Consider the following 24,722-nt stretch of genomic DNA (forward strand, 5'->3'; position numbering starts at 1 on the left):
AGGAGTAATGATGCCCCCCCCCCCCCCCCCCCCCCACACACACACACACATACTACGTATTACACTTCCACCCCAAACTGATGAAGTTGAGTAACCCAAACGTCGCTAAAACGGACGCTAGGAGACCCTTGAACGACCATCAGAGCTGTCCAGATTAAACCTGGACTCATCAGTGAACAGTATACTATCCAAATCTTATCTACCGAACCTCAGATGCTGTCTACATGGTGACAAGCAAAACTGGGCGTATCGCTTGACGTCGGGTTCGGATGTTGTGCTCCCTCAACCGGTTGCAGACGGTCCTGCCACTCGACCCAGGACCTGTCCGAGCTGAAATGTGGCAGTTTGGTATCGATTCCGTAGGCGCACAAACCAAATATGGTTGTCTTGTTGACGTGACGCCACACGTGGACGACCGGCCCGTGGCCAGTCATGAGTGTCCCCCTGCTGTTGACAACGTCTCCAAACAGATGATATTGTGTTTTGATGAACATTAAAATGTCTGACAATTCCGTTGTGTTCCTGTTGGCAGCATACCCATGCCGCGTAGACGCTGACTTTCAGCAAGCCGTGGCATTGCGTCAGCGTTATTTACGACTCTACGAAAGTGTTTTTATTAGCACCTGATTTGTAAACAATCAATGTGTGCTGTTTACTTTGAAAAAAAACACGCGTGTGAGTAACAAGCTTTAAGCAAATGTGCAAACATCGGATTTGCGCGAAAACTGTCAGTCACGATATTAAAGTCGAGGAGATGTCTTCATGAATATGTATTGAGAGAAACACTATTTATTTTCAGAATACATTATTTTCATTGAACCCTGTATAAGCACGGTTATTTTTTTCCGCGGGGTCCGGGTGGCCCAGTCGTCTAAGGCCCTGCGATTCACTTGCAGAGTTGTGTCCCTTGAGCACGCCAGAAACCTATGATTGTGGGTTCGAATCACGGTTCGCCCCAATTATGTTCTATGTTTGTCATCACCATACCCGTGCTCGTGGGTTTCACCGAAGTGGTAAACGTCTAGGGCCTGCATCACTCCGGGCTTTTCTCCCACATTAAGCTGACACGCCGTGATATAACTGGAATACTGTTAAAATCAGCGTTAAACCAAATTATAGCTAAAAAGGATAAAATTATCATTAAACCGCCCGCATGTTGTCAGAAATGAGCGGGCCACTGTAACTTGATAATGCCCTAATATTACTTGACGATGGGCCATTATCACGCCCGTTATTAGGTGACGTCAAAGGATAGGGATACGTAACGTCACGTTCAATAGTGACGTCATCTGGTTTGTTCTATGACGTTTCCATATTTGTTAAAGTGGGTCAGTGACATCCGTGTTGACTGCAGTAAATGTTTCAAAACCGATATTGTTGTTTCTTTTTATTTGATAACAAATTCCATCAATTTTAGCTATAACAACGGTAACGCTATTTTTCAGGGCATTATCATTTGCAGAAGCCCTCGGTCTTTTCAACTGCCCTCCTTCGTCGGGCAGTTAATGGAATACCTCTGGCTTCTGCAAATGATAATGCCCTGAAAAATAGCGTTACCCTTATCCTAACTCCCTCACTATTCTTTCCGCTAGTACCACCGAAAATGGCTAATCCGTACCTAAAATAATCCAATAGAAGCGAACGATGTTTAAAACCATATATATTGTCATTGTGTACGAATACGCTTTTGTTTAGGGTACGGGTCATCCAGTTGATTTGGTACTGGTGGTAACGGGTTATCAAACATTTGTGTACGGACCGCCAAAATATACAAGGAGCGGATCTACGTGGGTACGGATTGTCCCCCTTTCACCGATGCAGCCATTGCAGCCTGATGTCTTTCGTCCTTTTCATTGTGGTGACAGCTGCCTTGGCTGACTGATGAGAGTGAACCGAAATACCTGTATACCTGTAAAGCAGTTTAGCGTGTACATGACTCATTTCTTCTTTCCGTCGAGTATATTTATTCTGGAAAGGATTTTAGCAACGAAAACTTTTAAGACTGTCAAGAGTGGGTGGGAATTTGCCATTTGAATTCACTTTCAAAAATAAACTTTTTCATTCGTTGGATTTTTTTTCTGCAGTTATATTACATCCCACCAACTTTGTTTTGAAGAGACCAGTTTAAAGAGAAACGTTTACATAGGTCGTTCTCTGAATCCAGAGACCATATAATCTATTATATGGTCTCTGCTGAAATTTAATCCGAAAACCACATGCTGTTAAGATATAGTTAAACAATGCAAAGACGTACAACTGCCTCAAAATCATTAATAATGAAAGTACCAGACTTGTGTATTTGATGGGACCATTGAAGAGTGTTCGCATGTGTTATATGTCGTTTCATCGACAGAATACGTTAGCAACGGAAGTCTTCCACTTGTAGGCGTTAGGAAAGTATTGTCGTCATATGGTAACGAGGCTGCTTGAAAATGGCGTCGACTTATGCACAGAAAGCAGCGAAAGGAAAATCGCAAGAACAAATTATTGCTGGTTTTCAAGAACTCCGACAGCAACAAAGGATACTAGCAACGAAAATATCCGAAATAGAGATGGATATGAAAGAACATGAGTATGGATTTAGTTTTCTTTAGTGACATTTTACCCTAGTTACATGCACACGTGCCTCCGTCTGAAAACATCACAAGACGCACCTGCATGTTACCATCTAGCTGTGAACTAGGGATGACACGAGTCCATGTTTACTATCCGGGTGCTCACCCCCTATTGCCCTACCCTACCCGGGTACCAGCCCTAGTTACTAACTTGGACCCAGGGTAGTCCTGTGGGTACCTGGGTCCTACTAAGTACCAACCTGACCCAAGTTTCCTGTGTAAACATGCTTACTTTTCATCATTGAAAAGAATTTCTGTTTCCTTTTTTACTATTGTGAGAAATTTAGAAATGACCATGAACTTTGATGATTAAAATGACAGGAACCATTGTCAAAATCGTAATTACAACAGTTAGTATGGCAATTCCGATACAGAAAATGAAGAAAATTTCATGTTCAGAGTCATTTATGACAGCTGTTGGTGAGAACAATTTGTAATCAGCTCTTTACACAGAAAGTGTCATAAAGATAAGCACAATGCTCAATGTGAATGGACCAATTCTAGGATATCGATCTGTATTCTGATTTTGGCTGGGGTACATTTCACAATACAGAAACATACTTGACCATGTTGACCCAAAAATAATTTTATAATAATCTGGCTGGGGACTTGTGGATAAATCGTAGACTGCTGGCTCATTCATCCCTTGTTTAGCATCATGTTATTGACATATCACTACGACAAACTGCATACCCGTCAAGATACAGGTAGAGGATAAGTCTTCAACAACCCATGCTTGCTGTAAAAGAAAACTATTCTTGTTGTAAGAGGCGACTGAGTGGATTGTTTGGTCAGATCCTCTGACTTGGTTGATTGTTGATGCTCATGATGTCAATCCCTGGATTGTCTGATTTGCCTGCCAAGGGCACTTTGTTTGGAATACTAGATACATACCCTGACTGTCTGAGTTTACTGCACCAATCAAGATACTCGGCACATGCTTTAGATTTAGACTTGTGGTCTGATGTTCTGGACTGACGGGGTCAGTTGTGTTGCCTAGTGGTTAAAGCGTTCGCTTGTCACGCCGTAGACCCAGGTTCGATTCCCGATGACTCCAGCGTTAGAAATTGGCACTAGTTCTATGGTCCTTGCCAAACTGCCCAATGGTAAAAGTATCATAAGGACTAGTAGGAATTTGCCCTTTTTAAGGTTTTTTCTAAATGTTATCATTATAAGGACTAGTGGACAAAAACTGTTAGTTTCTGACCCTGTACTCACTCACTCTGGACTGAGGACTTACCTTCCCATGTTGTTTTCAGACTGGTGATCGAGACACTGAAAGAGGTAGATTCCGACAGGAAGTGTTTCCGTATGGTCGGCGGGGTTCTGGTTGAGAGAACGGTAAAGGATGTCCTACCCGCGCTCGTCAATAACAAGGACCAGGTCAGTATTGTCGATATTCAATCTTTGAAGTTTTATTAATATTTTATTATTCTCAGAAATAACTGGAAGAATTCATCTGTGTGGATGAGTGATGATAAGGGCCTGTTTGGTTCCCACTGGACATGCTGGTAAATAGTAGTTTTGAATGTTATGGAAAATTTAGAGATATCGTTATGATTCTGAAAGTTATTGGACATGTTCATATTAGTAAAGAATAGACAGTTCAGGGTTGGAAATTAGCATGATTACGTTTTTACTCTGCTTGTTGCTTGACAAGCCTTGGAGTTTTAAACTTTTATCAACTCATGTAGATAAATGTCATATCAAAAGATATTTGGGTGATATACTCTGTATATTCATTGCTGTGTGAGAATATGTTTGCAATACTGTCAGTATATATCTGAGTTACCTACTCAGATAGTGAGTGATGTTCTGCAATTTGTGCTGCTGAGTTTTGTCGCCTGGGTATGCAGCAAACCTTTGATCGTGGGTTTGAATCCTGTTTTGGTCTAGCACCATACACATGCTTGTGGGTTTCTTTAAAGTGGTAAACATCGGAGGCCTGCATGAATTTAGGATCCCGTGCAGATCTGGGTTAGAATAGGTTTTGAAGAACCCATGCTTGTCGTAAGAGGCGACTAATGGGATCAGGTGGTCAGGCTTGCTGACTTGGTTGGTACATGTCATCATATCTCAATTGCATTGATCGATGCTCATGATGTCAATCACTGGATTGCCTTTTCCAGACTTGATTATTTAAAGACTGTCGTCATAGAGATGATAGAGCTGGAATATTGCTGAGTGTGGTGTTAAACAACAAACAAACCAGAATATATTTATACAGGGATAGACATGGCCGTTAGTTCAGAAAATCCAGAGGAACCACTTGTTTTGTACCAAAATCTAGCTCGTTTGCTAAAAACACCAGTCCGAAATGAGCTGCAGATTAGTCAGATTTGACGAATGGTGGCTACCCCTGTATACATGGTATACATATATTTTGATACATGAAATAGGCGTATCATGACACCCCTAATAAAAATATTACCAGTAAACAACTGTCACTAGTGACAAAATTTATTCACTCACGACAAGAGTTTTTTTCCATGTAAAACAAGATGTTTGTGTCCAAAAAATGATGATGAGTAAACACGTTTCTTTTTGCAGATGAACAATTTGGTGGGCACATTAACAAAGCAGTTGGAAACAAAGGGCACTGATATCAACAAATACAGAGAACATCACGGCCTGAAGATCCGGGGCGAGGAGACTAAAGACACGCCAGAAACACAAGACAAGGAGACAAAGTCTGGCGGAGTTCTTGTTGCCAAAAACTCATAACATGGACATGTGTTTGTGAATCAGTGTTGACATATTCCATCGTTACACAGCAGCAGAGCCCTGCCTTGGAGCCATCTCACATTGTTCCAGAAATACATTTGGACTGTGTCTGTTTTTTTGTCATCTTCCTCGAATTACTGTGTTCGAACTTCCTTGCATTCTGGTGCCAATGAAATGGTTAGGATCATAATTTCATGCTTAAATGTTTCCAAATCATTTCATAATTTAAGAAAACAATTTTAACTTTAGGATGTTTTGGATGATTGCAGTGATGTCCAGGAATTTGAACTGATCCGATACCCTGCTTGGGGAAAATAATCTAGAATGAAACAAACTTTCATCAAAGCACCACAAAACATTCAACATGGTAATATTTAATTATACTTTGTACTTTGTTAATCCATTGTCTGATGTTCTTAACAGGAGGCTTGATTAATTGTACGTTGATAAACTTAATCGTTAACAAATTCTTACTCACTAAATTATATAAGAGTATTCCAAGTGGTTCTGGATGTCTAAGTTGGAACAGTTTGAGATGCTCATCCCAGAGAATGAGCTGCTGAAAGACTGGTCAAGTATGGAAGGCTGTCTCTTGTGCTTCGCTGCCAGACTGTATGCACGTCTCCTGGAGGGCTCCCTCGGTCTTTTCAACTGCCCTCCTTCGTCGGGCAGTTAATGGAATACCTCTGGCTTCTGCAAATGATAATGCCCTGAAAAATAGCGTTACCCTTATCCTAACTCCCTCACTATTCTTTCCGCTAGTACCACCGAAAATGGCTAATCCGTACCTAAAATAATCCAATAGAAGCGAACGATGTTTAAAACCATATATATTGTCATTGTGTACGAATACGCTTTTGTTTAGGGTACGGGTCATCCAGTTGATTTGGTACTGGTGGTAACGGGTTATCAAACATTTGTGTACGGACCGCCAAAATATACAAGGAGCGGATCTACGTGGGTACGGATTGTCCCCCTTTCACCGATGCAGCCATTGCAGCCTGATGTCTTTCGTCCTTTTCATTGTGGTGACAGCTGCCTTGGCTGACTGATGAGAGTGAACCGAAATACCTGTATACCTGTAAAGCAGTTTAGCGTGTACATGACTCATTTCTTCTTTCCGTCGAGTATATTTATTCTGGAAAGGATTTTAGCAACGAAAACTTTTAAGACTGTCAAGAGTGGGTGGGAATTTGCCATTTGAATTCACTTTCAAAAATAAACTTTTTCATTCGTTGGATTTTTTTTCTGCAGTTATATTACATCCCACCAACTTTGTTTTGAAGAGACCAGTTTAAAGAGAAACGTTTACATAGGTCGTTCTCTGAATCCAGAGACCATATAATCTATTATATGGTCTCTGCTGAAATTTAATCCGAAAACCACATGCTGTTAAGATATAGTTAAACAATGCAAAGACGTACAACTGCCTCAAAATCATTAATAATGAAAGTACCAGACTTGTGTATTTGATGGGACCATTGAAGAGTGTTCGCATGTGTTATATGTCGTTTCATCGACAGAATACGTTAGCAACGGAAGTCTTCCACTTGTAGGCGTTAGGAAAGTATTGTCGTCATATGGTAACGAGGCTGCTTGAAAATGGCGTCGACTTATGCACAGAAAGCAGCGAAAGGAAAATCGCAAGAACAAATTATTGCTGGTTTTCAAGAACTCCGACAGCAACAAAGGATACTAGCAACGAAAATATCCGAAATAGAGATGGATATGAAAGAACATGAGTATGGATTTAGTTTTCTTTAGTGACATTTTACCCTAGTTACATGCACACGTGCCTCCGTCTGAAAACATCACAAGACGCACCTGCATGTTACCATCTAGCTGTGAACTAGGGATGACACGAGTCCATGTTTACTATCCGGGTGCTCACCCCCTATTGCCCTACCCTACCCGGGTACCAGCCCTAGTTACTAACTTGGACCCAGGGTAGTCCTGTGGGTACCTGGGTCCTACTAAGTACCAACCTGACCCAAGTTTCCTGTGTAAACATGCTTACTTTTCATCATTGAAAAGAATTTCTGTTTCCTTTTTTACTATTGTGAGAAATTTAGAAATGACCATGAACTTTGATGATTAAAATGACAGGAACCATTGTCAAAATCGTAATTACAACAGTTAGTATGGCAATTCCGATACAGAAAATGAAGAAAATTTCATGTTCAGAGTCATTTATGACAGCTGTTGGTGAGAACAATTTGTAATCAGCTCTTTACACAGAAAGTGTCATAAAGATAAGCACAATGCTCAATGTGAATGGACCAATTCTAGGATATCGATCTGTATTCTGATTTTGGCTGGGGTACATTTCACAATACAGAAACATACTTGACCATGTTGACCCAAAAATAATTTTATAATAATCTGGCTGGGGACTTGTGGATAAATCGTAGACTGCTGGCTCATTCATCCCTTGTTTAGCATCATGTTATTGACATATCACTACGACAAACTGCATACCCGTCAAGATACAGGTAGAGGATAAGTCTTCAACAACCCATGCTTGCTGTAAAAGAAAACTATTCTTGTTGTAAGAGGCGACTGAGTGGATTGTTTGGTCAGATCCTCTGACTTGGTTGATTGTTGATGCTCATGATGTCAATCCCTGGATTGTCTGATTTGCCTGCCAAGGGCACTTTGTTTGGAATACTAGATACATACCCTGACTGTCTGAGTTTACTGCACCAATCAAGATACTCGGCACATGCTTTAGATTTAGACTTGTGGTCTGATGTTCTGGACTGACGGGGTCAGTTGTGTTGCCTAGTGGTTAAAGCGTTCGCTTGTCACGCCGTAGACCCAGGTTCGATTCCCGATGACTCCAGCGTTAGAAATTGGCACTAGTTCTATGGTCCTTGCCAAACTGCCCAATGGTAAAAGTATCATAAGGACTAGTAGGAATTTGCCCTTTTTAAGGTTTTTTCTAAATGTTATCATTATAAGGACTAGTGGACAAAAACTGTTAGTTTCTGACCCTGTACTCACTCACTCTGGACTGAGGACTTACCTTCCCATGTTGTTTTCAGACTGGTGATCGAGACACTGAAAGAGGTAGATTCCGACAGGAAGTGTTTCCGTATGGTCGGCGGGGTTCTGGTTGAGAGAACGGTAAAGGATGTCCTACCCGCGCTCGTCAATAACAAGGACCAGGTCAGTATTGTCGATATTCAATCTTTGAAGTTTTATTAATATTTTATTATTCTCAGAAATAACTGGAAGAATTCATCTGTGTGGATGAGTGATGATAAGGGCCTGTTTGGTTCCCACTGGACATGCTGGTAAATAGTAGTTTTGAATGTTATGGAAAATTTAGAGATATCGTTATGATTCTGAAAGTTATTGGACATGTTCATATTAGTAAAGAATAGACAGTTCAGGGTTGGAAATTAGCATGATTACGTTTTTACTCTGCTTGTTGCTTGACAAGCCTTGGAGTTTTAAACTTTTATCAACTCATGTAGATAAATGTCATATCAAAAGATATTTGGGTGATATACTCTGTATATTCATTGCTGTGTGAGAATATGTTTGCAATACTGTCAGTATATATCTGAGTTACCTACTCAGATAGTGAGTGATGTTCTGCAATTTGTGCTGCTGAGTTTTGTCGCCTGGGTATGCAGCAAACCTTTGATCGTGGGTTTGAATCCTGTTTTGGTCTAGCACCATACACATGCTTGTGGGTTTCTTTAAAGTGGTAAACATCGGAGGCCTGCATGAATTTAGGATCCCGTGCAGATCTGGGTTAGAATAGGTTTTGAAGAACCCATGCTTGTCGTAAGAGGCGACTAATGGGATCAGGTGGTCAGGCTTGCTGACTTGGTTGGTACATGTCATCATATCTCAATTGCATTGATCGATGCTCATGATGTCAATCACTGGATTGCCTTTTCCAGACTTGATTATTTAAAGACTGTCGTCATAGAGATGATAGAGCTGGAATATTGCTGAGTGTGGTGTTAAACAACAAACAAACCAGAATATATTTATACAGGGATAGACATGGCCGTTAGTTCAGAAAATCCAGAGGAACCACTTGTTTTGTACCAAAATCTAGCTCGTTTGCTAAAAACACCAGTCCGAAATGAGCTGCAGATTAGTCAGATTTGACGAATGGTGGCTACCCCTGTATACATGGTATACATATATTTTGATACATGAAATAGGCGTATCATGACACCCCTAATAAAAATATTACCAGTAAACAACTGTCACTAGTGACAAAATTTATTCACTCACGACAAGAGTTTTTTTCCATGTAAAACAAGATGTTTGTGTCCAAAAAATGATGATGAGTAAACACGTTTCTTTTTGCAGATGAACAATTTGGTGGGCACATTAACAAAGCAGTTGGAAACAAAGGGCACTGATATCAACAAATACAGAGAACATCACGGCCTGAAGATCCGGGGCGAGGAGACTAAAGACACGCCAGAAACACAAGACAAGGAGACAAAGTCTGGCGGAGTTCTTGTTGCCAAAAACTCATAACATGGACATGTGTTTGTGAATCAGTGTTGACATATTCCATCGTTACACAGCAGCAGAGCCCTGCCTTGGAGCCATCTCACATTGTTCCAGAAATACATTTGGACTGTGTCTGTTTTTTTGTCATCTTCCTCGAATTACTGTGTTCGAACTTCCTTGCATTCTGGTGCCAATGAAATGGTTAGGATCATAATTTCATGCTTAAATGTTTCCAAATCATTTCATAATTTAAGAAAACAATTTTAACTTTAGGATGTTTTGGATGATTGCAGTGATGTCCAGGAATTTGAACTGATCCGATACCCTGCTTGGGGAAAATAATCTAGAATGAAACAAACTTTCATCAAAGCACCACAAAACATTCAACATGGTAATATTTAATTATACTTTGTACTTTGTTAATCCATTGTCTGATGTTCTTAACAGGAGGCTTGATTAATTGTACGTTGATAAACTTAATCGTTAACAAATTCTTACTCACTAAATTATATAAGAGTATTCCAAGTGGTTCTGGATGTCTAAGTTGGAACAGTTTGAGATGCTCATCCCAGAGAATGAGCTGCTGAAAGACTGGTCAAGTATGGAAGGCTGTCTCTTGTGCTTCGCTGCCAGACTGTATGCACGTCTCCTGGAGGGCTGGAACTTCAATGGACAAAAACCTTTTTTTACCCTGTTGTTTGTGCTCTCTTCATGAAGATGAAGTGCATCACCTGTGTTGAGTCCATGGTGTTTCCTCTTGACATGCTTATTTCCCAACCTTTTGGTTTCCTGCCATTCTGAGGCCAATATGACAAGCTGTGTTTCAACAACAATATAAAGAACTAATAAATGAGAGGATTGACTGATTGATCCTTCTTTTGTTTACTTTAGCATGTTTAGTATTGTTGTCGGGGCGGTTGGGTAGCCTGGTGGTTAAAGTGATCGCCCGTCATGCCGACGGGTACAATGTGTGAAGCCCATTTCTGGTGTCCCCCAGCCGTGATATTGCTGATATATTGCTAAAAGCGATGTAAAACCAAACTCACTCACTCACTAGTATTGTTGTCCATAATTCAAGAAATTAAATAGATCTCAGTATGTATATTACTCTCTCTGACTTCAACCTGTAGTCTGTTGTAACATGTTTTTCGGTCTAGTCAGCTTGGTTAATAAAAGTACATACATAAGTTGATACTAAGATCTGCTGAAAATAGTATCAAGTGACACTGACAGGTCCAGGCCAGTAGACTGATGTGTTATTCACAAGAACAGTACCTGTTGGGTCTCTGTCATCTACATTGTATTTGGCATCAAACCCCCCTCCCAGCCAGTGATCGCCTTAATTTGTTTTAGTAATAATTGGGTGCCCGTCTGGGTCACCTGCCTGAATGTCTTGTTGGGTTTTAAATTATTTTGAATGCTGTTTTGAGCAGACACAGTTGACATGTTAGGTTATAAATTATAATATAACATTTCAATTCTTTTATCGTCTCTGCGACCTGTGAAGATTCAGGGGAAAAATAGGTCTTCAGCAACCATACTTGACGTAAAAGGCGACTATGCTTGTCGTAAAAGGCGACTTACGGGATCGGGTGCACAGGTTCGCTGACTTGGTTGATACGTGTCATCATATCCCAATTGCGTGGATTGATGCACATGCAATCCAGACTCGGATTATTTACAGACCGCCATCATATAGCTGGAATATTGCTGAGTGAGGTTTTAAACAACAAACAAACAAACAAATATCGTCTCTGCTGTTAGTGGAACTAAACATGTTATTGGCCATACAATGATGGTCAGCGTGAGGTACAGGAAAGGAAACGTTGGTAAGACGTGAAGTAGAGGCTCCATTACTTGTGTTTCCAACCATTGCCCTGTTCTACAGGGAGCCAGCATTTCTTCAGCATACTGTAGCATGTTGTCACTGATCGATGTACATACAAGTGGATAAAGCTCTGGTATAATCACCCAATCAAAGCACATGAAATTTGTTTGTTATCTGTTGGCTTGGAGACAGTCTTGTAGGGGTGACACTTTATACAAGATACACTGGTTACACTGGGTACTGTGATGGGTACTATGACATAAGGTGATGAGGACTATGACACACATGGTGATGAGGACTATGACACGCATGGTGATGGGTACTATGACACACACATGATGGGTACTATGACACATGGTGATGAGTATTATGACTCACACATGATGATGGTTACTATGTCACACACATGGTCATGAGTACTATGACACGTGATGATGGGTACTATGACACACACATGGTGATGAGTACTATGACACACATGGTGATGAGTACTATGACACACACATAATCATGGGTATTATGACACACATGATGATGGGTACTATGAAACACATGGTGATGGGTACTGTGACACACATGGTCATGAGTACTATGACACACATGGTGATGATTTCTATGACACACACATGGTGATGAGTACTATGACACACATGATGATGGGTAATTTGAAACACACATGATGATGGGTACTATGACACATAATGATGGGTACTATGACACACACATGGTGATGGGTACTATGACACATGATGATGGGTACTATGACCCACACATGGTCATGAGTACTATGACACACATGGTGATGGCTACTAAGACACACTCATGGTGATGGGTACTATGACACACATGATGATGGGTACTATGACACACACATGGTGATGAGTACTATGACACATGGTGATGAGTACTATGACACACACACATGGTGATGAGTACTATGACACACACATGGTGATGAGTACTATGACACATGGTGATGAGTACTATGACACACACACATGGTGATGAGTACTATGACACTTACATGGTGATAGGTACTATGACGCACATGGTGATGGGTACTATGACACACACATGGTGATGGGTACTATGACGCACATGGTGATAGGTACTATGACACACATGGTGATGAGTACTATGACACACACATGGTGATAGGTACTATGACGCACATGGAGATGGGTACTAAGACACACACATGGTGATGGGTACTATGACGCACATGGTGATGGGTACTATGACACACATATGGTCATGAGTACTATGACACACACATGATGATGGGTACTATGACACACACATGATGATGGGTACTATGACACACATGGTGATGGGTACTATGACACACACATGATGATGGGTACTATGAAACACACATGATGATGGGTACTATGACACACATGGTGATGGGTACTATGACACACACATGATGATGGGTACTATGAAACACACATGATGATGGGTACTATGACACACATGGTGATAAGTACTAAGACACAAACATGGTGATGAGTACTATGTCACACACATGATGATGGGTACTATGACACACACATGATGATGGGTACTATGACACACATGGTGATAAGTACTAAGACACAAACATGGTGATGAGTACTATGTCACACACATGATGATGGGTACTATGACACACACATGATGATGGGTACTATGACACACATGGTGATAAGTACTAAGACACAAACATGGTGATGAGTACTATGTCACACACATGATGATGGGTACTATGACACACACATGGTGGTGACTACTATGACACACACATGGTGATGGGTACTATGAAACACACATGATGATGGGTATTATGACACACATGATGATGGGTATTATGACACACATGATGATGGGTACTATGCAACACATGGTGATGGGTACTATGACACACATGGTAATGGGTACTATGACACACATGATGATGGGTACTATGACACACACATGGTGATGGGTACTATGACACACATGGTGATAAGTACTAAGACACAAACATGGTGATGAGTACTATGTCACACACATGATGATGAGCACTATGACACACATGGTGATGAGTACTATGACACACACATGGTAATGGGTACTATGACACACATGATGATGGGTACTATGAAACACACATGATGATGGGTACTATGACACACATGGTGATGGGTACTATGACACACACATGATGATGGGTACTATGAAACACACATGATGATGGGTACTATGACACACATGGTGATGGGTACTATGACACACATGGTGATGGGTACTATGACACTCATGGTGATGGGTACTAAGACACACACATGATGATGGGTACTATGACACATGATGATGGGTACTATGACACATAGTGATGGGTACTATGACACATGGTGATGGGTACTATGAGACACATGGTGATGGGTACTATGACACATGATGATGGGTACTGTGACACACATGATGTTTGGTACTATGAAACACACATGATGGGTACTATGACACACATGATGATGGGTACTATGACACACATGGTGATGGGTACTGTGACACACACATGGTGATGGTTACTATGACACACACATGGTGATGAGTACTATGACACACATGGTGATCGGTTCTAAGACACACTCATGGTGATGGGTACTATGACACACATGATGATGGTTACTATGACAGACACATGATTATGGGTGCTATGACCCACATGGTGATGTGTACTATGACACACATGATGATGGGTACTATGAAACACACATGATGATGGGTACTATGAAACACACATGATGATGGGTACTATGACACACATGGTGATGAGTACTATGACACATATGGTGATGGGTACTATGACACACATGGTGATGGGTATTATGTCACACACATGGTGATGGGTACTATGACACACTTGATGATGGGTACTATGACACACACATGGCGATGGGTACAATGACACACATATGGTCATTAGTGCTATGACACACATGATGATGGGCACTAAGACACATACATGGTGATGGGTACTATAACACACATAGTGATAGGTACTATGACACACACATGATGATGATGATTACTATGACACACACATGGTCATGAGTACTATGACACATATGGTGATGAATACTATGACACACATGGTGATGGGTACTATGAGACACACATGGTCATGAGTACTATGACACATACATGGTCATGAGTACTATGACAAACATGGTGATGGGTACTATGACACACACATGGTAATGGGTGCTATGACACACATGATGATGGGCACTATGACACACACATGGTGATGAGTACTATGACACACATGGTCATGAGTACTATGACACACATGGTCATGAGTACTATGACACACATAGTGATGGGTACTATGACACACACATGGTGATGAGTACTATGACACACATGGTCATGAGTACTATGATAGACATGGTCATGAGTACTATGACACACATGGTCATGAGTACTATGGCACGCATGATGATGAGTACTATGACAGAAATGGTCATGAGTACTATGACACACACATGGTCATGAGTACTATGACACACATGGTGATGGGTACTATGACACACATGGTCATGTGTACTATGACACACACATGGTGATGGGTACTATGACACACACATGATGATGGGTACTATGACACACACATGGTGATGGGTACTATGACACACACATGATGGTGAGTGCTATGACACACACATGGTGATGGGTACTATGACAGACACATGATGATGAGTACTATGACACACACATGGTGATGGGTACTATGACACACACACGGTGATGAGTATTATTACTTTTCATCACATCAAGACCACCTTTCTTGCCTGGATCACTCATCACCCCTGCCTTGGCCCGTCTCGGAAGCTTTGGGTGAATATATATTATTATCACTGACTTCGCCATCATCACTGTATTACTGTATTTGATATTTGATACTGACCACTGCCATTATATACTCAACAACAAAAGTTCACGTGACACCAATATTTTAGTGACTTTTCAAACAAGTAAAGTTTGGTTTTCGATATTGTAGTACATGTATGGAATCAAGTCACAAAAACGCAACTACCACAGAAAAGGATGCGTTCCATGCAAAAGTTGACTTTTATGCAAGCCCCATGCATTTCACTACCCAAAAATGGGTATAAAAACATACGTTAACGGGATTCCATATGCATTGTTAGGCATCATGCTGACAACAACCACTCCGATGCAATTATTCAACATTACGAAATGCCACGCCTCTCCGTAAATGAGTGTCTGACAGCCATTGGTATGCTTTAAGCAGGATCGAGTCAACGTGATGTTGCAAGACAATTTAACGTCCACAGAAACACCATTTGGTGTTTATGGCAACGTTGGCAACAGACGAATGCAGTAAGAGACCATCCTCGGAGTGGCAGGCCACGCGTAACGAATAATCGACAGGACAACTGGTTTCGAACAACGTACCTACGAAATCGATTCCAGCCAGCAGCAGTGACTGCAAGAAGCATCCCTGGCCTTCGACGAATATCTTCACAAACCGTACGTCGTCGCCTCAGATGTGCAAGGATTGTCGCCAGAAGACCCGCCAGACGTCCCATTTTGACAGGAAACCACCGTCAAGCAGACAGCGGTGCAGACAGCGTCTACGCTGGACGGCCATGCAGTGGGGACAAGTTCTATTCACAGACGAGTCTCGTTTTCACCTCAGCCACAGCGATGGACGGATTCGAGCGTAACGACGTCGAGTTGAACGTTACGTCAATCATTGGAAGAAGATCGGCTCGGGGGCGGCAGGGTTATGGTAAGGGGTGGGATTACAGCAAGACAGAGGACCCGTTTGATAGTGGTTGAGGGAAAAATTCAATGAACAGCGCTACACGACGAGATCATCGGCCCTGTTGTTCTACCGTTTTTGCGTCGTCATGGCCCAGGCATTACCTTTCAACATAACAACGCCCGGCCTCATGTTATCGACTTGTTCAGGATTCTCTTCGACAAAACAACGTGAATGTCATACCCTGGCCGGCTGGCTCCCCTGATCTCTCACCATATCGAGCACATTTAGGATGAGATGGATCGGCGCCTTCGACGTCAACCACGTGTTCCACAGACACCCCATGAACTTCGAAACATGCTCCACCAGATATGGACAGATATCCCACAGGACTTTGTGCGACGCCTGGCCCATTCCGTGAGACGAAGATGTGTTGCTTGCATCGCAACCAGAGGTTGACACACACGCTATTGATTTGTAAATTGACATTTTGGCATGTTCATGTTCTTATGAAATCACGCATTTTCAGTATGGCACATTAAACCATTTGAACACTTACAGGAGTATTTTATCTGTTGCAAACCGAAATTGTTTCAGATTTGGTAAAAAACATAGCTTTGCATTAAATTTTATTCAATGTCACAGGAACTTTTGTTGTTCAGTATATTTGAAAGACACAAACATAAATGGATAACCTTTTTGAAACAAATCTTCGATGATCTATGTCTAAAATTATTTAAATATAAAAGTAAGTATTTTGAGCGACTTATTTTAATTTAGAACCTCCAATGACAATCTCCCCATTGAAGATTGAAATGGAATACCTTAACTGAAAGAAAATGTCCATTTGAAAAACATTTGATTTAGGTGATGAGTTCCACTATCTACTTATCTGTCCACTATTTCAAAATGAGAGAAAACAGCTAATTAGAAGATATTTTTTTTTAATATGTCCTGTAACCGAACCCCGTCCCGTATTTTGATTTACCGAAGCCACTGCTCGGTAAATCTGTTGTCTGAGTGTGATAAAGTTAAGTTAAGTTCAGTTCAGTTACATGTCAAACCAACAGTCCAAGCAGCAAGTGCACCGAGTATGTCGCAATATAAGTACACATTATTATTATTATTATTATTATTATTATTATTGGCTCTCGGCAATAAATGGCAATATAGGTGAACTCCTGTGTGGCGTTTCATCACTTCACTCCCAATAACAATGTGTCCATTTATATACCACAAATCGAGAGCGTGTGGTCGAGGTGCATAGGAATCACACACACGCTTGCTTTCGCACAACACTTGACATTTGTGTCATATGCTGACGCTCCCTAGGGTGACCCTACGCTGTATATCTTTGTCCAAGCTATGGAGTCTGGGCCAGACAATCTAGTGACTGATATCATGAACATCGATCCACGCAATTGGGATACGATGACATGCATCAACCAAGTCAGAGAGCCTGACCACCCGAACCCGTTAGTCGCCTCCTACGACAAGCATAGTCACCTCTTACGACAAGCATGGGTTGCTGAAGATTAACAAATTGACCACATCCATCAAGAAAATGTGATAAAATAATATTTCAGAACTTCTTTCTAGAAAAGAAACAAACAAACAAACAAACCTCGGTTGATTCAAGTATGTATGAGGGGTGGCTTAAAAAAGACAAGCAAAGGATGTATAGTACATCCTTAACAGGTTGCATGTATTAAGTACATTACGTTCTATGCTTACATGCTGCATTTGAATCAAATACACAACAAAACAGCATGTTTCTGCAGATGTCATGTTGACTATTTTCTGTTGATGGATTTGGACAAAATAAGCTACCGCGCCGTCAATAAGTATCGCCAACGTGTGAGGGATAACTCACACAGGTAAATGGTGATAGTGTGAGTGTGAGTTAATATTCAAAGTCACATCGGCAATATTTCAGCCATATCGTGACTTGAACAAGGTATAGCATATATACCTTTGTCGTCAAAGGACAGTATAACGACTAGCAATATATCACAGATGATAACTTAAAACTAGTTTTAGATCAATAAAATGATTGGATTACGACAGACGACACAGTAAATGGTGATAAAATACATGACATAATTATGGATTGTAGACGACTTATCACAAATTACACAACCAATTATTAATTACAATTACAATTATAAACAGTAAATCGACTATACGAGCACATCACACAACTTATCAATACTTGATCACATATACTTAAGGCATTACAGACAATGAACCCACTACGTGACTACAAAACACGACCAATTAAAAATTGATCCCATATACTGGAGACATTATAAGAAATAAATCAACTACATGAGTGCATAGCACAACTTGCCAATCATTACTAGTCATTTTGGACACTTAATCAACTACATAACTCTCTTGCTTCCTCTTCATATCCACACAGTCCTTCATATCAAGTTTGTGGATAAATACAACCCGACAACTATACAGTACTATCTTCTGTTCACAATCACTGTTTCTCAGAACCCCTTCCATGCAATAGCCTCACGCTGGCAGTGTTCCCACCTCTAGTTGCATAGTCAAGGGCTGTCATGCTTTGCTGATCCATCATCAGGGTATCAGCTCCTTTCTCAAGGAGAAGTTTAACAATTTCACTGCGATCACCTTCGGCTTCTGCTGCACAGTGCAGAGGAGTTCTTCCCTGTTGATCTTTTGCACATAGGTCTGCACCTTTATCCAAGAGCAGTTCAACATTGTCCCTGATTCCTTTGGCTGCTGCACAGTGCAGAGGAGTCCTTCCCTGTTCGTCCTTAATGAATGGCAAAGGATTATTTCCTAATAAATGATGAACGCTATCACTGCAACCTCTCTCAGCTGCATAATGAAGTGCAGTTCTTCCTTGTTTGTCCCTCATACATGGATTAGACCCTTTATCAATGAGGAGCTTAACAATACTCTTCTTCTTCTTTCTTTTCGTTACGTACCGGTATGACGTGTGGGTGTACGTAAATACATCAAAGCTAAACTCAGCTTCAACTGCAGTGTGCAGGGCTGTTTTGCCTTGTTGATCCTGTAGGCAGGGGTCAGCTCCGTTTTCTAACAGTAGATGAGCACAATTCCACAAATTACGCTCTGATGCATAGTGAAGGGGCGTTTTGCCTTCTTTGTCCTGCACATGTGTGTTTGCACCCTTCTCAAACAATATATTAATGATATCTTCATTGTGAATTGCTGCTAAGTGAAGTGGTGTTTTTCCCAAATCATCCTTTGCACAAGGATCCGAACCATTCTCCAAAAGCAGCTTTACACTATCATTGCATCCTCCTTCTGTTGCCAGGTGAAGAGGAGTTCTCCCCAAATGATCCTTTGCACTGGAATCAGCACCATGTACCAGCAGCAGTCGAACACTGTCCTTACTGATATCTGCCACATGATGAAGTGCTGTCATGCCTTCTTGGTCTTTGATAGACACATCAGCACCTTTTTCTACAATTAACTCAACACTCTCATTATACCCTCTCTTTGCTGCATAGTGAAGGGGTGTTTCACCACAATGGTCCTGTACACTTGGGTCGAAGTTTTTTCCTAAGAGAAGCTTAACAATATTTGTGTATTCTGTTTCCGCTGCATGGTGAAGTGGCGTCTTTCCTTCTCGATCTTGTATATCCCTTACTGGACATCTTTTCAGAAGTAACTCAACACTTTCAGTGTTGCAGTTTAATACTGCACAGTGAAGAGCCGTCATTCCACTGTCATCCTGCACAAAGGAATCAACACCTCTCTCCAGAAGTAATCTGACAACTTCACTGTTTGTATTGCGGGCAGCAAAATGGAGTGTCGTCTGAAAATGCTGATCTTGAGTATGTGGGTCTGCTTTATGTTCCAGCAGTAGCATGACGTTTTCTTTATCAAGACACCTCGCAGCAATGTTAAGTACTGTAGTGCCATACCTATCCTGTACACAAGGATTGGCTCCATTTTGCAGGAGTAATTTCATGATGAGACTATTCTGGCCTTTTACAGCGTAAAACAAGGCATCCCTGCCATAGTTATCTGATACACAGGGGTCAGCTCTTTTATTAAGGAGCAGCTTAACAGTGTCAGAATATTTCAATTCTACTGCAAGGTGAAGGGCTGTTTTACCGTCTTGGTCCTGAACACATGGATCGGCACCCTTTTCTAAGAACAACCTCGCATTGTCAACACTTCGTTTCTTTACAGCATAATGGAGCACAGTCTGTCCAGTTTCATCTTGAACACACGGATCAGCACCTCCGTCTAGGAGCAAGGTTAGTTTGTCCTTGGTCATCCTGACTGCAGCATAGTGAAGCACTGCTCTTCCTTGTAGGTTCTTTATGTTTGGATCGATTCCATGGCTTAGCATCAGGTTAATGAAGCCTTCTGATGCAGTATGCTTTGAATCCAATTGGTTTAGGGTTAATGCATATAACAGTAAACTGTCCCCATAGGTATCCCTTTGCTTGAGGTCCATCTTTCGAGACGCAAGAAAGTGCAGAACTTCCAAATACCCAGTTTGTAAAGCTGACATCACTCCTGGAAATAAGGCCGTCCTTCCAGAATTGTCTCGTATACTAAGAGGCACCTGTTTGATGTCCAGAAGATATTGAAGTTTCTCTACAGCATCGATTCGGGATGCAGCAGCTTTGTGTATTACTGTTTCCCCATTGACGTCAACTATGTCAACATCTGCACCATGTTCACAGAGCAACTTTACGGTGTCAATATCAGCATTTCTGCACGCAGCAAGAATAACTCTCTTACACAGCTTTTGTTCATCTTTGATTGCCATACAGGAAATGTTGATCTGTGTGTCGATATTCACGTTGGCGCCTTTGTTGCATAAGTACTTCACAGTAGCCAGGTCACCGTACTCTGCTGCTTTATAAAGAAGTGTCCTTTGTTGTTTATCAACCTCATTAATATTGCTTCCTGCATCTATAAGAGCTGCAACAATGTTAATGTCGGGAGGGGATGCATATTCCATACATAATAAAGGTATACACCCATCACTGTTTTCTATGTCAACAGATGCATGCTTTGAAAGTAGCAGCTCAATACTTTTCAACTGGTTGTGTTTTACAGCAACATGAAGAGGTGCATTGCCATTTCTGTCCAGTGTATTGACTGGGACGCCTTTCTGAATGAGCAAGAACACACACTCAGTGTTACCATGTTTAACTGCAGTGTGCAATAATGAATGATTACTGCTAATTAGATGTGAACAACTGAGGATTTCTTCCAGACAATCCCCCCCTCCATAAGCTGCTGCTTGCTGTAAAGGTGTGGGATAATAATCTTCAGTGCTGTAAACGTCTTCGTTTGCAACATATATATCATTCACATGTACACCTTGTGCAAGAAAAAGTCGTAACACAGTAGCATCAGTGTGGGTTGCTGCCTGCAAAATGAGATACTCAAGATCTACCTTGCATCCTGTGCCCAGGAGAATTTTAATTATTTCACTCAGGTGTGTCATGTTATAGGGCGTAAATACTGGACATCTATGGCCTTTACTAAGTTCCTTGACAAGCCCTAGCAAGGCATTCTTGAAGATTGTCAAGCTGTTTGTTTCACTCTTTAACCTTTTGACAAGTAATTGTACAATATGTACGTTTCCATTCATTACTGCTAGCCAGAAGAGATCTCTTAGATTGGATATGGAATCCCATGTCAACTTTTTGTCGGGATCTGCTCCATCAACCTCCTCATGCACTGCCACAACAACTTTGAAAATGGTATCTGCCACATCGGTGTCTATATGTCTTGCTGGACAAAGAGCTCTGAAGCAGCTGTCATCTGGTGTGGCTCCATAATCAAGTAGGGTCTTCACAAGGTCGTTTCTGCCAACATAAACTGCACAAGGTAAACACTCCTGGAGGACATCTGAACCTTCATCTTTATTCAATGCAATCAAAGTGTCCACAAGCGTTTTGATATTCCTTAGAATCAGAAACGGAACAATTTTCTGAAATTCAAACAATGCCACATTGTTGCTAAATGACGTTGGTTGCTGACTTGTGAAACACATTTGTGTTTTTGATTCAAAGTTATGCTGCCAAATAGTTGGCACTTTACCTTCAGATGTCCATTTGGATACCAAACACCGAATGAAGTCATCATCCTGAAAAGCGGTATGGTTCAAGATTTCTTTCGATGAAGTTGAGGTTAACAATAGTTTTGTAATTCTATCAGCAAACGCAGGATAGTGATCCTCAGTCAATAATATCACTATTTCATTCTCATTTCGATCATTTACTCTCGTTTGAATGAGCTCTAAAAGCAGTGGTACAGGACATGCTTCGATGCACAAGTTGGTATCGATGTTTGACAAGGTGATGAATACACACTCTGATATTGACTGATGCTGAAACTTATATCCGTCTGCACTGAGTAATAAGTATACACCACAGAGTGCATCAGCTTTTTCTCGGATTCTAACAAGACTTGTAAACAACTCAGACATGTCTGCGCACATATCCTTTAGAGTTTCAAGCATATTGCTTAACTCTTTTGTTCTCCTTTCTAGTAGTGTTTTTTTCATGCATCCATTTTGCAGGAGCACCAGAAGTAGAACAAGATACCCTAAACCGTCGCTTTCTTGTAGTCTGTCTATCTCCTCCAAGACATAATCATGCGGTCTGAAAAAGAAGCTCACTCCTTTAGACTGTGCTTGCTTACTGCTTGCAAAAAACTTGCAACACTGAGGAAAACCAAGAGTTGCTCTTGTTGAAGCAATATCTTGTATTTCTTTTGGCATCAAGCCACTCTTGGTTGGACAGATAGTTTGCAGCATTTTCCTTTTTTCACTCTCCTGAAGTATATATTCTCCCTCATCCAACGTGACACAAGGCATGTCCTGCATCAAGTCATATTTCTTCAGTTCCTTCTCACACTGAATACTTATTTCTGGTCTTGATGTGATAACAAGAAAAATATGTTTTGATTCAATTGATGGCCACATAATATCAAATGTTCTTTTCCATCCATCTACTCTTGAAGGGACAAAATTACTGGATCCAAATACATCATCTAACATTACAATGTATCTGCGTCGATCATGGGCAGTTGTTTTGGGTATCAATTTCCATTCTTCAGCTGAGGTTAGTAAAACAGGTGTTCTACTTTTGTTTTCAGATAGTGTTGCCAGAAGTCTGAGACCAAGCCTTGACTTGCCAGAACCAGATCTCCCTTTGATGAATATCCGGCCATGTTCTGTCAAGAGCCTCATAGCTGACCTCTCATAATAGGTGGATACATACCCTGTGTCCTCATGAGTGAGGAGTGCCTTCGTTGAATCTGAAAAAGAAACAGACACGTCTCTATCATTCGTGACTTGAAAGAAATTATATTTAATGTTTGCTTTATACAATTTGTTTTTGGAGTAAAGAAGACGTTTTCAAAATAAATTCGATTCAATGTTCAAGTGTTGGCTAATTACCTTCACTTGAGCATGCCCAGACACATATGTATAATAAAGTTACTAGTACATTTTTAGATTGGACACAGATGTTTATATACTACCGGAAAAAAGTAAAGGGCAGCCAGGAGATAACAGCCAGCAATGAACCGTGACCCTATCTGCCCAGTGCTTGCGACCTGAATTTTTGACTGTGAGAATTAACAAGCTGGCTTCCATTTGTCCGTTGCCACTATTACCTATCAGTGCTAATTAGGTCAAGTTTGCCCATTGCCACTATTACCTATCATTGCTAATTAGGTCAAGTTTGCCCATTGCCAATGCCTGGCTTCCAGTTGTCCATTGCCACTATTACCTATCAGTGCTAATTAGGTCAAGTTTGCCCATTGCCAATGCCTGGCTTCCAGTTGTCCATTGCCACTATTACCTATCAGTGCTAATTAGGTCAAGTTTGCCCATTGCCACTATTACCTATCAGTGCTAATTAGGTCAAGTTTGCCCATTGCCAATGCCTGGCTTCCAGTTGTCCATTGCCACTATTACCTATCAGTGCTAATTAGGTCAAGTTTGCCCATTGCCAATGCCTGGCTTCCAGTTGTCCATTGCCACTATTACCTATCAGTGCTAATTAGGTCAAGTTTGTCCATTGCCACTATTACCTATCAGTGCTAATTAGGTCAAGTTTGTCCATTGCCACTATTACCTATTAGCGCTAATTAGGTCAAGTTTGCCCATTGCCAATGCCTGGCTTCCAGTTGTCCATTGCCACTATTACCTATCAGTGCTAATTAGGTCAAGTTTGCCCATTGCCAATGCCTGGCTTCCAGTTGTCCATTGCCACTATTACCTATCAGTGCTAATTAGGTCAAGTTTGTCCATTGCCACTATTACCTATCA

The 24,722-nt window shown here is 41.1% G+C and overlaps 2 protein-coding genes and 1 pseudogene across 2 annotated transcripts; 2 read left to right on the top strand and 1 right to left on the bottom strand.

The window, feature by feature from the left end:
* Positions 1-2,417: 2,417 nt before the first annotated feature.
* LOC139457795 (prefoldin subunit 2-like) lies at positions 2,418-5,967 on the top strand. The gene is made up of 3 exons (XM_071239141.1): positions 2,418-2,572; positions 3,875-3,998; positions 5,166-5,967. The coding sequence occupies exons 1-3, from the start codon at positions 2,433-2,435 to the stop codon at positions 5,337-5,339; spliced, it is 438 nt and encodes a 145-aa protein (XP_071095242.1). The 5' UTR covers positions 2,418-2,432; the 3' UTR covers positions 5,340-5,967.
* Positions 5,968-6,926: 959 nt separating this feature from the next.
* LOC139458369 (prefoldin subunit 2-like) lies at positions 6,927-10,690 on the top strand. The gene is made up of 3 exons (XM_071239778.1): positions 6,927-7,081; positions 8,384-8,507; positions 9,675-10,690. The coding sequence occupies exons 1-3, from the start codon at positions 6,942-6,944 to the stop codon at positions 9,846-9,848; spliced, it is 438 nt and encodes a 145-aa protein (XP_071095879.1). The 5' UTR covers positions 6,927-6,941; the 3' UTR covers positions 9,849-10,690.
* An 8,110-nt stretch (positions 10,691-18,800) lies between these two features.
* LOC139457796 (serine/threonine-protein phosphatase 6 regulatory ankyrin repeat subunit B-like) lies at positions 18,801-22,219 on the bottom strand (annotated as a pseudogene).
* Between the last annotated feature and the right edge of the window lie 2,503 nt (positions 22,220-24,722).

Source organism: Haliotis cracherodii, unplaced genomic scaffold (assembly GCF_022045235.1).
Source record: "Haliotis cracherodii isolate W230 unplaced genomic scaffold, xgHalCrac1.p SCAF_12, whole genome shotgun sequence".
Lineage (NCBI taxonomy): Eukaryota > Metazoa > Mollusca > Gastropoda > Lepetellida > Haliotidae > Haliotis > Haliotis cracherodii.

What these genes read in the sequence shown, in the direction of transcription:
- LOC139457795 (XM_071239141.1), top strand. Translation starts at nt 2,433, where the DNA reads ATGGCGTCGACTTATGCACAGAAAGCAGCGAAAGGAAAATCGCAAGAA. An exon ending in ATGGATATGAAAGAACATGA is followed by an intron (nt 2,573 to 3,874) that starts GTATGGATTTAG and finishes TGTTGTTTTCAG; the next exon opens with ACTGGTGATCGAGACACTGA. An exon ending in TCGTCAATAACAAGGACCAG is followed by an intron (nt 3,999 to 5,165) that starts GTCAGTATTGTC and finishes TTCTTTTTGCAG; the next exon opens with ATGAACAATTTGGTGGGCAC.
- LOC139458369 (XM_071239778.1), top strand. Translation starts at nt 6,942, where the DNA reads ATGGCGTCGACTTATGCACAGAAAGCAGCGAAAGGAAAATCGCAAGAA. An exon ending in ATGGATATGAAAGAACATGA is followed by an intron (nt 7,082 to 8,383) that starts GTATGGATTTAG and finishes TGTTGTTTTCAG; the next exon opens with ACTGGTGATCGAGACACTGA. An exon ending in TCGTCAATAACAAGGACCAG is followed by an intron (nt 8,508 to 9,674) that starts GTCAGTATTGTC and finishes TTCTTTTTGCAG; the next exon opens with ATGAACAATTTGGTGGGCAC.